The sequence below is a fragment of the Branchiostoma lanceolatum genome, chromosome 1, assembly GCF_035083965.1.
Source record: "Branchiostoma lanceolatum isolate klBraLanc5 chromosome 1, klBraLanc5.hap2, whole genome shotgun sequence".
Classification (NCBI taxonomy): Eukaryota; Metazoa; Chordata; class Leptocardii; order Amphioxiformes; family Branchiostomatidae; genus Branchiostoma; species Branchiostoma lanceolatum.
The window spans coordinates 1,460,873-1,477,926 of NC_089722.1; the positions used below are offsets into that span (position 1 = coordinate 1,460,873).

At 41.0% G+C, this 17,054-nt stretch overlaps 1 protein-coding gene across 4 annotated transcripts in view; it reads left to right on the forward strand.

Moving 5' to 3' along the window:
* LOC136428949 (ralBP1-associated Eps domain-containing protein 1-like) overlaps nucleotides 1-11,099 on the forward strand; it is a 45,737-nt gene extending 34,638 nt beyond the window's left edge. For 3 of the 4 annotated variants that reach the window (XM_066418798.1, XM_066418818.1, XM_066418806.1), the window contains 6 exons: nucleotides 187-348; nucleotides 3,109-3,165; nucleotides 5,062-5,119; nucleotides 5,521-5,585; nucleotides 6,013-6,167; nucleotides 7,313-11,099. In XM_066418798.1, coding sequence (XP_066274895.1) covers nucleotides 187-348; nucleotides 3,109-3,165; nucleotides 5,062-5,119; nucleotides 5,521-5,585; nucleotides 6,013-6,167; nucleotides 7,313-7,493 — 678 coding nt within the window. In that variant the 3' untranslated portion in view covers nucleotides 7,494-11,099. The remainder of the gene's footprint in view (nucleotides 1-186; nucleotides 349-3,108; nucleotides 3,166-5,061; nucleotides 5,120-5,520; nucleotides 5,586-6,012; nucleotides 6,168-7,312) is intronic. The other variant, XM_066418810.1, reaches the window with a different exon arrangement.
* Nucleotides 11,100-17,054: the final 5,955 nt, after the last annotated feature.

Here is a 17,054-nt window from a genome sequence, read left to right on the forward strand (position 1 = left end):
AATCGTTTGACAGACAACGTGGAAGGCCGGCCCAGACAGGGGACCCATACTCTAACACAGGTCGGATAAAAGACTTGTGCTAAGGTAGCTTTCTAGCACCAAGTTGTAGATAAGGGATTATTTAGCATTACGAAGGTTAGAATATTGAAGACAAAAATGCCCTTTTGTTCACTTTTCTTCCTTCAGAAGGGGCCCAAAGTGGGTCAACAGAACAGTGAACAGGCCATGCCGATCAGCCCAACCCCCAAGACCACCCCCAACAACGTGGTCAATTTCATCACAGCAGAGGCTGCTGTCCCCGTCGAGGGTCTGAAGCACAGCAGGACAATGTCGCTGGACAGCAAGGCTGTGAGTAACGGATAGCTGCTGTTCACAGCACCCTCCTTTATGAAACCCGCTCGGGAAATGCTTGGCAAACCCTCCCGGTCTCAGCCCTGCTCTTTTAAACGGAGATTTTGGCTTCTGGGGGCGTCACTGACAGCTGCTCATAAATAATTAATGAGCTATCCTTATTTGGCACAAACAGCCATTAGTTGCTCATGAATAATAAAAGAGCTAGCCTTATTTGGCACAAACAGCCGTTATCTTGTTCTAAACCCAAAGTAGCGATGAAAGACGTAAGCTGATTGGCTGATAGCTTCCCAGCGATCTTTGCGTTTTTTTCACAAGATGAGCTTGTGCCACTCCTGTGATTGGCTGAAAGCTGTTTGCTGGTGACGCCCCCAGAAGCCAAAATCTCCGTTCAAAAGAGCAGGGCTGAGACCGGGAGGGTTTGCCGAGCATTTCCCGATCGGGTTTCAGCGCTGCTAAGGGAGGGTGGTTCACTGTTGCTGTAACAGCTACTGTTATGTTTGGACAGCATTTCATTGTATTATGTACCTTTGGCTGTCAAGTTCAAGTTCTCAGGTCTTGCATTGCCTTGTTGGTATGTTTGTTTGTAATTATTTACAGAGTAAAAGTGAGAGTTGCTTGTTTGAGATTGCATTTTGATGTATGTCAATCATGCGAATCACACGAAACAAGAAGTTGTGTACAAAAGACATTCATGGGAATGTTGAAATGCTGAAGGAAGATTTTTCCTGTTTTCCATAAAGTCTGCACTACATGTTAAGTGCAACTGCCTTGTGCCTCAAAAGTACATTGTAGTAACTAAAAATGTTTTGGGTACAGCATTGTCGCAGTGTTTGTCTGATTAACAAAAGAGTTGCTAACGTGGTTGAAATTATAACAGCATGATTTTGTGCACTACCACATCTTATATGATAACAACATAATAGCCGTTGGGTCATGCTCTCATATGCTAAGAGGTTGCACAGTGTGTCCTGCTGTCCGTCCTTTTGTAGCTCCAGTTTGCTCCTCTGATTGCTTTCCTGCAGAAAATTCTGGCACCCCTTGATAGTCATAAAATATACTCGAAAGTTCTGATTGGCTCCGAGTTGCATTATTTGGGGCATCAATTATTTTTAAACCTTTAGGCCATACCAATTTAGTTTCTTGGTTAACGGATTTTTATTTTTTATTTTAGCAAAAAAAAATGAAAACAGAAGGCTGGGGTGAAAACTTGCACCTGACCCTGTTCACTCCCTGATACTGTGTGCACCGAAGTACAAACTTTCCTCTGAGATTCTGTTTTCCTGTTGATTTTCCAATCTAGCATTTTTTTTAAAATTCTGTTAACCAAGAAATAAAATTGGTGTGGCCTCAGCACACTGAAGTAGCTGTTTGGCACCCCTTTCTCTATTAGATACTGAGTTAGGCAGCAGGGAGAAGGTTAAAATTAGTTTAACTTTGATTGGACTTTCGAATGCCTGTTAAACCCCGTTACCATTGCTATATATAATAACAGAAGAATGTACAATTACAGGTTTGCGTAGCAAAACCTTTGTTGGATCCGTTGGCATGTGTGGTGGCCGCCATCTTGGTTTTGTGACGTCGCAGGGTAGCCATACCATTTTATTGGGAGGGGTGTTTTTTGGGGTCGCTAGCGTTCTCTCTAATTTTAACAACTCGGCACACAACTATCACATATTCAACTCAAATAAAAAGAAAAATTCATTACCAATTCATATTTATAAAAAGACGTTGTAATCGCTTAATTAACATAGCAAACCTGAAGTATATGTAGCACAAATACTTAGCTTTAGTTCGGAATTGATGAAGGCTCTTGCGTTTATTTCATGCGAATATTTAAATGCAAGTCGTTTCTCTATTAATGGGTGCCAGACTTTTCTGATGACCAGAGGAGCGAACCAATGCTCGGATAGGATGGATGCTAGGCTGGTACAGCAAGGATTCCCAATAGACAGCTGCTCTGTGTTGTGCCTTGTTATACACAATGCTTCGTAACTTGTTTAAATGTCTATGCTGCTGGTGTATATATATAGCATGTTGCCCTTCGTATGCCTGAGGCTTTAGTTAACTTTTCTCATGGCTTGCTTTTGCAGCTCCCTTTGTTTTGCCTTTCCTTTGGTGTTGTCTTTATTTTAATTTCTGTTTTTATTACTAGTTATTGGGTTTCCTTTGAATACTGTTTTCTTTCATTTTGTGGACATGAGTTTGATATTTTATTTACTGTTTGAAAGAATTATTTGAAACTTTGTTCAGTTTGCTTTCCGTTTTATGGTCCTGATGTGTATGTATTCCTAGTTGTTGGGTTTCCTTTGAATATTGTTTTCTTCCGTTGGGTTTGATATTTTATTTACTGTTTGATAGAATTATTTGAAACTTTGTTCAGTTTGCTTTCCGTTTTATGGTCCTGATGTGTATGTATTCCTAGTTGTTGGGTTTCCTTTGAATATTGTTTTCTTCCGTTGGGTTTGATATTTTATTTACTGTTTGATAGAATTATTTGAAACTTTGTTCAGTTTGCTTTCCGTTTTATGGTCCTGATGTGTATGTATTCCTAGTTGTTGGGTTTCCTTTGAATATTGTTTTCTTCCGTTGGGCTTGATATTTTAATTACTGTTTGATAGAATTATTTGAAATTTTTAGTCAGTTTGCTTTTCGTTTTATGGTCCTGATGTATGTAGAGGTTTGCCCTGTGGTGGTCTGAGTTGTTAACCAGTGCAGTTGCTGTTGTTTTCTTCCCCCTCCTACTTTCCGCCTTAGGGATCCGCTTTTAGAACCAAATGGACTTTTCGTAGGTCGGTCTCCTTCCAGCCCGAGGTACGGACCCACTCACCGACAAACTTGCGCATGCATGTCCACCAGTTTCTTTTTTAACCCTTAAGTTGCCAGGTCTTTTAGCCAAAAATAAAAAAAAATGTTTGACTCCTGACCTCCCTCATGAAACCCGCGAAACACCCGGCGGCCCTAACTCCCCTTACTTCCGGGCTTTGAGTGCTGTAACATGCACGCAAAGCTGTTTTCTTTTGGGGAATACCCCAACCCGGTTATAACCGGGCCCAGTACACATGTTTCTGTATCCCTGTTTACACCGGGACTGGCAGCTTAAGGGTTAAGTTTTCATTTTTTTCCCACCACTAACAGGCATGGGTGAATATCTGAGTGGCATGGGAACAGCATGGCTGTGTTTGGACCATCTTTTGTTCTGTTCTCGTCTATTTCATTTCAAACTTGTCTAGCCGTTGTGTTTGTGGGACGTTGTGTTAATGAGCTTCAATGCGGCAGACCTCAGTTTTAACCTTAGACCTGCTAAGGCAGCCGTTTGGCAGCAAAATTGTATTGGTTATAGGGTTAGGCAGCAGGGAGAAGGTTAAATTTGCTTTCATTTTCATGCTGAGAAAACCTTCCAACTGTTCACTATAACGAGTTGTAACCCGAAAATTGGGTTTTGTCTTTAAAAATTGTGAAAAATGGACAAACCTTTTCATATCTCCGGACACAATATTTTTAATGAAAAACTGAAGCTGTAGTTTTTTTTACAGTAACAGTTTGTTTGTAGGTGCCAAACCGTGACATGTTTTAACGCTATTGCGATATAACTTTTTAAACTTGTGGAACTTTAGTTCTACTAACGTTGACTGACGTTGAACTTTTAAAGAGATGAAAAAACTCTTCTGTTCAGTAAGTGCTTGCTATACTTAGATCTTGATAGCACATTATAAAGATTAACCTTAAAATTACATTTTCAAGTCATAGGATTTCATTTGCTTCTTACAAACTGGAGATTTATTATAAGCTTTTCATTCTCTTCTGAAAATATTGTGGATTTAGTTTGAGACCGGGTCACCCCATTAAAGTTGTTACAACAGTTAAATGTTTTTGGTTGACTTGAAAAGCATTTACATTTCTAAATCCCAGACCCTTTTTCTACAAGTATGAGGGATCCTCTTTTCTCCAATATGAGTTGATGTTTATGTGGTTGATGGAAGTAAGAATGTTTATTTCCATATAGGAATAATTCCACACCAATTCAATTTCTTAGTTAACAGATTTTTTTTTAAATTTTAGCAAAAAAAATCATGAAAACAGAAGGCTGGGGTGAAAACTTGCACCTGACCCTGTTCAGTCCCTGAAACTGTGTGCACCAAATTAAAAACATTCCTCTGAGATTCTGTTTTCATGTTGATTTTCCAATCTAGCATTTTTTCAAAAATTCTGTTAACCAAGAAATTAAAATGGTGTGGCCTCATGTAAGGTTATAAGTTATAGAGAAATGTAAGATATGTTTCTATGCCAGAAAACAGAGGTATTATTGCCTTGAGCTCACTGAGTTATGTGTCTGTTTGTTTGTGTATGCATGTGTGTGTGGTGTATATGTACATTTGTCCATCATAGAACATTATATATGTCTTCATCTGTGTGTGTATATCATACTATAGATTCAGGCTTGTATTGTTATACTGTATATGAAGAGAACTTACTTGCAAATGTTATAATGCTGAATGATTTCTTGAATGGTATCAGGACCTTTATTTATGTGTAATAAATGCATGTAGATGTCTTGTATCAAGTGCCTGTAAAATGTGAAGAAGTGTTCTTTTACATTGTAGTCTAGCATACTTTGATATGAAACCAAAAGCTTTTTTCATTGGTTCCTTCAGGGCAACATGTAATGATTTCATGATTTCCAACCAATGAACTCGCATGTTGTTGCAGGTACCTTTAGCGACAGACACGCCCCCCACCCCTCCACCCAGACCACATGACCAGACAAGTAAGTGCCCACACCTTTTGCTAACCTGTACTAATATTCAAATATGCACAACATATATTAATGGTTCCTTTGCAGTCGGAACTTGAAAAATTAAGTCAACAAGTATGAGCATTGAAGTTGTTATATACATGTAGGTAAATATTCCATGATATAGAGGAGCATTTTGTGCATTCAGCAACATGTTAATTTAGAAATAGGATAGTCAACCTCGCCAATGTGACCCCTTTTTTGACCTGTGTCAGAAAAGAATCCTCTTCAAGTGGAAAGCTATTAGATGTATAGGCGCTTTCATTGTGATAAAAGTGAGCTTTTTATTGGCATAAAGGATATATGAACTTAGACCGTACCAAACAAAACAAAAGCTTTATTCAGATTTTCTTTCGGTGATTTTTTTCTTTCAGAAAGTGGAGCAGGAGACAAAGCTGAAGACTCACCAGTTGAGCCTCCAACTAAATCTGTCAAGAAGGTAACTTGAATGTGTTTTCAAGTTGTGTAAAGTTTTCTTTGATAAACCTCAAGTTAAATCAAGGGCCTCTATAGAGTGATACATTTGTACATAAATGATAAATTGATCATTAGAAAAATTGATAATTTTAGTAATTTAGTACAGTCAGGATTTGATCCTGCAACCTCTGGAATGCAAGGTTAATGAAGATTTCTCTTTGCCATTCACAGAATGTGTGCACACCACTTCCAGTGAGGCCCAGGATTGTATTTTTAACCTTCTCCCTGCTGCCTACCTCTGTAACTAGTAGGGAGTTGGGTGCCAAACGGCTACTTCAGAGTGTTAAAGGTTAAAACTCTTTGGAATAATCCAGCTAGCTGGGGTTTGAACCCACAACCTCCTGAATTTTCAACTGAATAGTATGAAGATTTCTCTTTGCCGTTGACAGAAAGCGCCCACACCACCTCCAGTGAGGCCCAGGAACAGACACAGATCCGGAGAGGACAGCCAGAAGTCGGAGCTCAGACAGGAAGAACCCAGCACGAACGACAGGAGAAGACACGTGTCCGCACCTGCTACTAGAGTACCCCCCATTCCACCTCCGTAAGTATGGGCTGTACCCCCCATTCCACCTCCGTAAGTATGGGCTGTACCCCCCATTCCACCTCCGTAAGTATGGGCTGTACCCCCCATTCCACCTCCGTAAGTATGGGCTGTACCCCCCATTCCACCTCCGTAAGTATGGGCTGTACCCCCCATTCCACCTCCGTAAGTTTGGGCTGTACCCCCCATTCCACCTCCATAAGTATGGGCTGTACCCCCCATTCCACCTCCGTAAGTTTGGGCTGTACCCCCCATTCCACCTCCGTAAGTATGGGCTGTACCCCCCATTCCACCTCCGTAAGTATGGGCTGTACTGTTGGGTTGTGTTTAACAGAGTACCCCCCATTCCACCTCCGTAAGTATGGGCTGTACCCCCCATTCCACCTCCGTAAGTATGGGCTGTACCCCCCATTCCACCTCCGTAAGTATGGGCTGTACCCCCCATTCCACCTCCGTAAGTTTGGGCTGTACTGTTGGGTTGTGTTTAACAGAGTACCCCCCATTCCACCTCCGTAAGTATGGGCTGTACTGTTGGGTTGTGTTTAACAGAGTACCCCCCATTCCACCTCCGTAAGTATGGGCTGTACTGTTGGGTTGTGTTTAACAGAGTACCCCCCATTCCACCTCCGTAAGTATGGGCTGTACTGTTGGGTTGTGTTTAACAGAGTACCCCCCATTCCACCTCCGTAAGTATGGGCTGTACTGTTGGGTTGTGTTTAACAGAGTACCCCCCATTCCACCTCTGTGAGTATGGACTGTACTTGTCTGTCGGACTAAGCCTGTCTATTTTAGTCCAGTCAGAAGGTATACATTTGCAGTGTTATTCTCCAATTTATGGAGTCAGTTATTTATTTTTCCTCAATTATGCAGGGTCTACATACAAAATTGTGTTTATCTCTTTCAGTAGTACGTAGTGTAGTACCTTATGATTCTAAACTTTTAGTGATTTCTATGCCTGTCTGTTTCAGTAGTGTAGTGTAGTACGGTACATTTTTTTGTACCTCATGATTCTTAACTTTATTGGTGATTTCTCTGCCTGTCTGTTTAAGTGTTTCTGTGCTTGACTGTTTCAGTAGGGTAGTGCTGTACCTTATGATTTTAAACTTTCAGTGATTTGTACATTTTTGTATGCCTGTCTGTTTCAGCCCTGTCAGAAGAAAAAAGGAGGAAGTCCAGGCTGCGATCAGGGCGCACAAGGAGCGGAACACGGTCCTCTCCCGTACAAACAGCGAGCTTCAGGGCGACCTGGCGGAGGCCACAGAGGAGCGCGTAACGCTGGAACTACAGCTTCAGAAACTCAAGCCGTTCGGCGTCACCGGCCTATAGCACTGTGGGTGGTGTCCAGGTGGCCGAACCTGTCGGATACAATACGCTAACGTTCGTCACAACGTCCAGCTTTTCACCGCGATAACGACGCAACTACACGGCAAAAGAAACACTGCGACCGTCTCGTGCACAATAGCCAGATTGCATGGAGGAAACTTTTTCAAGTCCGTTTTACTGAAGAACACCAAGATCTTAAACGAAATGCTTAAGGTTTTACCCCAGATCTTGCATGGGTACGATGTACAATGCATGGTCGTGGTTGGCACTTATATGCAAGCAGACAATACTACATGTTTTCGAGAATGGTAAAACCCATGAGTTTGTTTGCAATGGCAATAACAATCTTACATTAGCAAGCCACACCAGTCAAGTTTGCCCCTACCTTAGCCCATAGAAGGTCAAAGGTGACATGTCGGAGGTCAAGGTCATAGGTAGCCAGTGACCTTTTCCATGCTTGAAGAAAGCAGAGTGGAAAAAGAGGCCCTATTTCATGAAAAGGTACTAAAGAAGTATTTTTCCCACAGCCTCCCTTCTTGCTACATGTATAAATGCCAGAAGTGTAGAAAAGGATTCTCAAAACTGTTTGGAAACTAACAAGTTAATTTTGCCCCGTGTTTAACAGCTACGTATTTGTACAAGGGGGTAGAGAACGGTTAAGAAAGTAGCGTACGTCTTTACCGCTGTGTGTCTTCCCGTCGTCTAGTATTTTTGTGACTCTTGTGAAAGATATGTCTCTCAAGCAAGGCAGAAAAGTGACCGAAAAGTGTTGAAAAGTTGTTTCACCAAACTTCAAACTCGTATGAAGCAAGCTCATTTTCAGAAAGAAAATACCATAATTCTTATGATAGTCTTCCCTTGCATTTTGAAGGAACTATTAATAGTTTTCGCAGGGCCAAAATTATGTTCCAATTTACAAAAAGAACGGTAAAAAAGATTGTCTTCTGTTGTAGTGAAACATACTTTCAACGCTCTTTCGAAGTATCTTTTGGTAAATAAGGAGAGGGTATCAGATGTTTATGAAGCGTATGAGAGATAAGGATGGAGAGAGTATTGTCTTTGTGCCATGTATGGAAGAAATTATGCGGTATTTCTTGTCCATCTAGATATGTAGTCAACTAACATGTACAGAGACAGGTCGAGGGTCCTTTGGGTCAAAAAGGAACATGTGCAAATGGTATAAAATAGTGTAGAAAATTGAAACATATTCCATTGTTTTCGGTAAGGTGACAGTCGAAGTAAAAACAATGATAACTTGTTTGAAGATGATGACTGCTTGTAGAATGACCTATTGTTTGAGAAGGATTACGTCCAAAGTTTTATGGCAAGCGAAATTTTGTAATCGTTCTTGGACCTACCCCCAACATACAAACATGGAACAGTCCTTACAACTGGGTCTGATGACATGGAATGGGTCATTCTGTCAAAGAGGGGTGGCCAGAATGAAAGATTGTTATGTTGGCTACGTTAACCCCGCAGAAGAAAGTTTTTCAGTATTATGGAAACCTTATTTAGAAACTACAGAATGATATTATTATTGTAGATAAGAGTCCTATGTAGATAATAGATATGCACATAGTGTAATATTTGAAACTATGGAAAAAACTAACCAAGAAAAAGAGAGCGTTAACAACAAAGGAAGAAATAGTAGAATATTATAAAGGTATATGTAGAACGCCAGCTGTTCATTCATTGTGGGATGCCAGTTCCTTTAACAAATTGATGTGTTTTGTTTTTTGTTTAAGACAATAAGCTTGCCAAAGTATCCGCATTCACAATAACATTCGCAGATCTTAACAATGCAGAATCCAGTTTTGGTTTATTTTTGCCTCTTTGTAAACTTGCAGCAGCTAGAATTGAGCTTAGGCCACACCAATTTAGTTTCTTGGTTAACAGATTTAAAAAAAAGAATCTTAGCATGAGGACATCATTAAAACAGAAGGCTGGGGTGAAAACTTGCACCTGACCCTGTTCACTCCCTGAAACTGTGTGCACCAAAGTACAGACTTTCCTCTGAGATTCTGTTTTCATGTTGATTTTCCAATATAGCATTTATTTTAAAATTTCGTTAACCAATAAATAAAATTGGTGTGGCATTAAGGTTTTCCCTTTGTTTAAGACCATACTAGTACATTTCCTTTTGCATTTTACATTTTGAGCCACAAATTCAGAAAGGCAAGATCAAGATGAACACAGGGTTGGGAGAAAACCTTCCAACTATATTCTGCACAAATGAGTACAAAGCTACAGACTTTCCCATCCGACTTTTATTTTTATATTTCATGTTTTCGCTTTTTTTTTTCAAGCAAAGAAGCAACAAGTTGAATTGATGTGGCCAAAGGATGACTGTTATCGACTGCCAGTAATTTTATTGTCTACTCGTTATTTTTTAGAGTTGGTAAATTTTGTTTGATTTTCTTCTTCTTGAAGTTAGAACTGGGGTTTGGCATACATGATTTCACAAAGGCTTTGGATTTTGAAAAAAAAGTGGCCAATTTGTCAGAATGTATAAAATACCACATCCCCAAGTCATCAAATATTCCATACTTAGGATCTGGACCGGGCAAATACTTTGTAACCTTCTGATTTGAATTTCCAGGCCATCTTTACAATCATAAATCTACAGCAGTCTATTGCTTTTTGATGGTTGCAAAGTGCACCTTTCATGCACAAAAAATGTGAATTATAAGTATATATAACAAACAAGAATTTTGTTGGCAGCATTGTTAAACATACAGGTACATGAAAATACACTATTAAGAAGGAAAACATTTGTCTTTCCATTGAAAGAGAAGTGCAATAGCATCATGCATTGTTAAGAATACCCAACACGACCTATATTATAGGCATGGGTAAATTATAGACTTGTTTCTTGTATACTTTACCATGTTGAGCATTACCAACGATTGATAAGTAAGAACTTTATTGCTTTCGGGTATATTGCACCAAGTGTCACTGTCATAAAATGTACAATATTACCCTAACCATATATCTTGCCATTACGTTTAGTACGTTTGTCATAAAACTATCAATAATCGTAAGCTTAGTTCGACTTCAATGGATATTAAATGTATTATATCAGTTGAATTGAATGTGAGAATTTGAATGTAACTTTAGATTACCAATGCTTTCTTTGCCATTAGGTACAAAATGCCAAGCTTACAAGGAAACAATATGCAAACTAATTATGTTAGAAGGCCATTTCCACTTTTTGAGAAGATGAAAAAAAAGTGTAATATTGACATTTTGTGAGAAAGTAGTATATGATGGCAGATTCTTACCAAGTAAGTGTGGGACGCTTGTTCTTCAAGCGTACACTTCTAAAGCTCAAAGATGAGAACTCACTTGTACATCTTGTTTGCGATATATTATTTAGTATCTTCTGTTCGCCAAGGAGATATATGAAGACACTACACATTGTAATGTTAGGTTTTGCCTATGATTAATTCACGAAAATGCCATGTATATCTTTAAATCGTGTGTAGCTGACATTGTTTTTTTGAATACAATGAGAGGCATACCCAGATATCCATGGGAGTATGAAAATGGTACGTCGTTTCCTCCATGGATTAAACCAATTATTCATGCCATCAGGTGTGACCGATCGTACAGTGTCTTTGAGTAAGTTTACTAAACTGTGCCAGTATCTTGTCAGTATCAGGGATAATGCACTGCCCACACAACCTTTTCTCCTCAAACTTTACCTTAAACGAAAAAAGTTAAAACGCAACTTATGCGGCCTTGAATATACGCACAACGGCACAAGCGTGAACGGACCCTATGCACCACATTGCACGCTAATGCTTGGGTCACATTTCCTAATGCTAGGGTCACATTTCAAATCCGGGGCCCGGCCGGGTAGTCTTTGGGAACGAAAAGTATGATATAAAAGACAACAAAAACACAAAACGTACCCAAAATTATTTAAGAGGATAGCTTGTGCAAATTTATTGACATACACTTTGATTTTTCGTTTCCGCAAACAGCCCGGCCGGGCCCCGGTTAGGAAATGTGACCCTAGCATAACCGGGGCCCGGCCGGACTGTTTGCGGAAACGAAAAATCAAAGTGTATGTCAATAAATTTGCACAAGCTATTCCCTTAAATAATTTTGCGTACATCTTGTGTTTTTGTTGTCTTTTATCTCATAATTTTCGTTCCCAAAGACTGCCCGGCCGGGCCCCGGGTTGGAAATGTGACCCTAGCATGATTCGTGTTGGCAAGGGATGGAGTACTTCGGATTGGGAGATTAGCCGGAAGTCCAGCTTCTGAGCTTTAGACGGGATGCGGAGCATGCCATGGGTAGCGGACCATAAGGTGTATAGGGCGGTGCCCATCTCCGTTTCATAGCCCTGGGCCACACTGTGGTGCAATCACTGCAGCAGGGGGCTAGTCCACTGGCAGTGGAGTGTGTTTAACTTCCATACTGTTTCAGAAGTATGTACCATTTTTAGAAAGTCTTTGGTATGACTCAATGTGCCTCTTGTCCAGAGATGTCCTACCCGGGGCTTGGACCCCAGGCCTTCTGGTCCAAGTAATTTGAACCAGATGTGGATAGTAACAAAAGCGCAAACCACTACACCACAGGGACACCCCCTAGGAAGGCTGGACTCCAGGCTATTGGGAGATCCCATGTTGGACCCTCGAATCGAGCACGTTTAAGAAGTCAGTTAACTTTACACCTCAGCCATGGTGCGGTGCCTAAAAACGAATCAGTGGGGATTGCTCGCATCAAATCACCATCTAATCTATATTGACATGGTCACGGAAAAGTCAAAGAATTGGTTATTGATATCTAGACGGCCTTTCAGGGGAACAGCCAACAACGTCGGTGTGATCCGACTGTGGTGCAGCGACACCACACCTCACAGGGCTGTTGTTAAGTCTCTGAAAGGCCAGACTGTTCGAACTATGCAACATCTACGAGAAGAACTTGTTTTGAACTGTTCTGGTGTGTTTAGGGTTGGCGCCCTCACACCATTGCTTATAGTATGAATGTGCCTCGGAATAAACTATTTTTGATTATGGCATGACCTGTCTACGATTGCCCACGAAATCCAAATCGTTTTTTTAACCCCTGCCACATCTTTGATCCCTACAGACATTTGCTCTTAACCACAATAGACAATGTTAAAACTTATGAAAGACATCCCTGTATCTGAATCAGGGACCCTGACATACTTAACGCACAATCAAACATTACCTTTCAGTGACACCGCAAGAGACGATGTAAAGACTTATGAAAGAAAACCATGAATCAGCAACTACCTGTCAGTGACACCACAAAGAGACGATGTAAAGATTTATGACATCTCTGTATAAGGGACCCTGGCATACTTACGCTCAAACAGTACCTTTCAGTGAGACCACAAAGAGACAATGTAAAGACTTATGAAAGACATCCCTGTATCTGTATCAGGGACCCTGGCATACTTACGCGCAATTAAGCATTACTTTTCAGTTACACCACAAAGAGACAATGTAAAGACTTATGAAAGACATCCCTGTATCTGTATCGGGGAGCATGGCTTACTTACGCGCAATTAAGCATTAACTGTCAGTGACACCACAAAGATACAATATATAGACTTCTGGCATCAATGTATCAGGGAACAAGATGCATATTCTGTTATATACACGTCTGAAAACGTGCACAATTCGCAGTTTCAGAGAAAACAAATCACAGATCTTTTGGCGAGACCGCAGCGGCAGAAGAGATGTGGATACGAATCTTTTAGAGACGTAGACGTGAAGTGGATGAACCACCAAATCATTCTCATAGCTTTCTATTCAATTTTTTTAAGTGAAATGTAGTTCTGTTCATCTTACCAACCGCGAAAGATAAACTTTCGAGCTAGCTTTGTAGGTTCTTATTTGAACTAAGGGTACAAGTAAGAAGCCTTAAGTGGGATATGACTACACAACAGTATCTGTGAAACTTAATGACCCAGAACTCGAGTACTTTACTGAGATCGTTTTGTTTACGGAAGAAGGCGCATGCGGACACCCAGAAGTATGAAGATCACAGGTCACAGGTCACAGTCATGGTTTAGATACAGTCAGACAGTCACCGTGCAATCAAAACAACCTTTCCCACGTAACTTTGGAATCAAATCGTCTGTCTACAACTGTATGCTGTATGCAATTGCATATTGTCGTACCTTGAATATGTAATGATATATGTTGATAGAGTTATTAGGACTCAAATGACTGTGTATCTCTGTTATATTGTATCTGACCCTTACCTCTTCCCTCATGACCTCAATGAAAAGCTGCGTGCGTGCCGATTTGAGCTATTCATGAATAAACAAAGGAAAGGTTCAAACAAACGAAACTGTTTATCATGGTATGGTCTTTGAGGAAAGGTCCTGACAATAAGAGGTCACACACACTTACGGACGGACACGCACAAACACAGGGTTTCTCTAACTAACAAAGTAGAGATATTCTTCTGCAATCTGCCGATTGAAATGAAGATTTACATGTTACTTTGAAATCGATCCTTTTATCTATCAGTGGGTTCATGGTAAGGTCTGTGAGGAAAGGCCCGGGCATCATCCAATTTGAAATAAGAGGTCAATGACCCTCCCTCCTAGATCCTCTGCATCATTGTGTCAGCTCACATGATGAATGACTACGTCGGAGCGATTACAAGCGATTTAGAATATCAGCCAATTGTATACGTTTAAATGTCTTATTTTCCTAAATATACATATGGTTATCAAAATACAATTACTTCGGAAAATCAAACGTTATTTGAAAACAACAGGGCAAACGTCAGTTGGCGTTTGTAGGTAATCCTAATTTGGGGGCATGCTTTTGTAAAGAGCGTAGTCGACACTAGAATACTTTGAGGAAAGGTCCGAACAATAAGAGGTCAGTGACCTTCCGTCCTCTGCACGGTTCCCATTGTGCCAGCTCACATGACTGCCGGAGTAGGCAGGTTCTCTGGTCAATTGGCCGTCAAGACAACTCGGCTGGGTTGGGGAAGGCCGGAAGACTACTGTTCAGAACGATAAGACTTCCCACACATAAAGACCCGAGCCCAGCAAAATATGCTTTACCGACGTAGTGATTGAATACATGTCAAAGATACGTGATTGTGGCGTCGTGTGGCGTCGTGTGGCGCAAGTGTAGAGCGCGCGGCTGTCAAACAATGGGACCCGGGATCTAATCCCGGGTTGTCCCCAGAGACATGTCCGAACTTGCGCCCCGACGTTGTGCCCCTGGGAAAGGCACTTAACACGACTTTCCTCACTTCACTCAGGTGTACATGAGTACCTAAATGTAGCTCATCTAGGGTTAGAGAAGTCCCTCGGATAGGACGTTAAATGGAGGTCCCGTGTTTGGGGAGAGCCACACCCCGCGCACGTTAAAGAACCCACCACACCTTTCGAAAAAGAGTAGGGACATACCCCGGTGTACTAGTCAAGTCAAGTCAAGTCAAAGTTTATTGCACAACGATTGTAACAGGTACAATGTAAGGCAAAGATAAAATGCTACTGGCTACTTATATCAAACTACTAAAAGCTACAGGAAGGTTCAATGCTATACAATGATTAGGTTCTAGGCTGTACAATGTTCCATTTCAAACTACAAGAAAGCACTATCTATATAATATTATCAGAGGTAGAAAATATCAACAGGTGATACAATATGGAGCCGTATATGTCAATTATACAATAACATGGCGAAGAGATGAATGTCTTATACAACTAAATCGCTATTTCACGGGTTCTTTTTTGCATAGATGTAAAAATATATTGGCCTAGATATACAGATATTGTTTCATGACATGACATAAGTACACGGAACGTCTCTGTTTTCGACTGAGGTAATGTTACATTTGTTTTACACTTGATTGTCTGCAATAACTTTACTCTTTCATCTTTATATGTTGGACATTCCATTAAAAAGTGGTATTCGTCTTCGACATTTTCTTTACACGTAGGACAGAGTCTCTGATTGGCTGGGACATTTCGGTGTCTGCCTTTTTCAATTTCAAGACAGTGTGCTCCAATACGGAGTTTTGTTGTGTGTGTTATGAAGGATTTGTTTTGTATGGTCCAAATCTTACAGTCAGGTCTGGGATGACATCTTGGAAAGGTGATCGTTCACAAAATGTGGCAAATCGAAATAAATGAATAAATTGTGCACATAGACACATTCGGAGCTAACATGGGAAACTATTGGCACCAGAATACATGAAAGAGCAATATTCACATTTCACAAGATTCAAAACAACATGCGTATCTCTACAACAGACTGTCACTAGTCGCTGGTCACATCATCGCCGGAGTACACGAACGTCGACAGTCATGGGACAAATAGGACAAACATAGAACAAGTTCAATGAAGAAACCATTCCAGTATAGAGGCATATCGATATGGAATCAAATACCATCAGATTTACATACAGCACAGCCTGTATATAGTTGTATGATGCACATACACACACACGGGCACACGCACGCACACAGGCACACGCACAAACACACACACACGGGCACACGCACGCACACAGGCACACACACTTACGGGCGGACACGCACAAACACAGGGTTTCTCTAACTAACAAAGTAGAGATATTGTTCTGCAATCTGCCGATTGAAATGAAGATTTACATGTTACTTTGGAATCGATCCTTTTATCTATCAGTGGGTTCATGGTAAGGTCTGTGAGGGCCCAAACCTACACCACTTCTTTATTACATCACAAGCTATCAGCCACCCAAAAATCAAGACCACAGCACGTCCAGGTCAAAAGATACAAAAAAATGAAGTTCTGCTGCAGTACCAAGGTCACATACCAGGGGGCCCAAAATCGACCTTGACCTTCGGCTTCACAACACCTGCCCACATACCAAATATCATTGTAATCCATCAAGAGATCCAGAGGCTCTCGAGTTATGCTGACTGGAGTGGTGCGGAAACACAAACAGACAAACAAACAGACACACCCAAAACAATATCTCCATTTTTCATGGAGATAATAAGAGGTGAATGACCGCCCCCCTCCGCCCGTCCCCATTGTGTCAGCTCACATGATGAATGACAACAGAGTTGCTTGAGTTGACAGGTTCTCTGACCTTTTGGTCGTCAAGCCCTCAAGACAACTCGGACAGTGTTGGGGAAGGCCAGTAGACTAGTTTTGAGAACGATAAAAGTTGCTGACACATAGGGATCCATCCGATCGCGAGCCCAACAAAATATGCTTCAATGATACAATGGTTTAATACATGTCAAGGGTGCATGTGCAAATAACTGGACAAAAAATGACTTACACTACACTCTACTTGCCTGCCTTACACTACACTACACTGCATAATTAAACGAGGACTCTCACTCACTCACTCACTCACTCACTCACTCACTCACTCACTCACTCACTCACTCACTCACTCACTCACTCACTCACTCACTCACTCTCTCCCATAGCTTAGTCAGCCGTCTGGGCAGCATAGCTCTCAGTGAAAGCTCTCCACTGCTGGCGGTCTTCCGCCAGTCTGGTCATCTGGTTGGCTGAATGACCGGTCCACTCCTTTAATTAAGATCTGTGATCCACG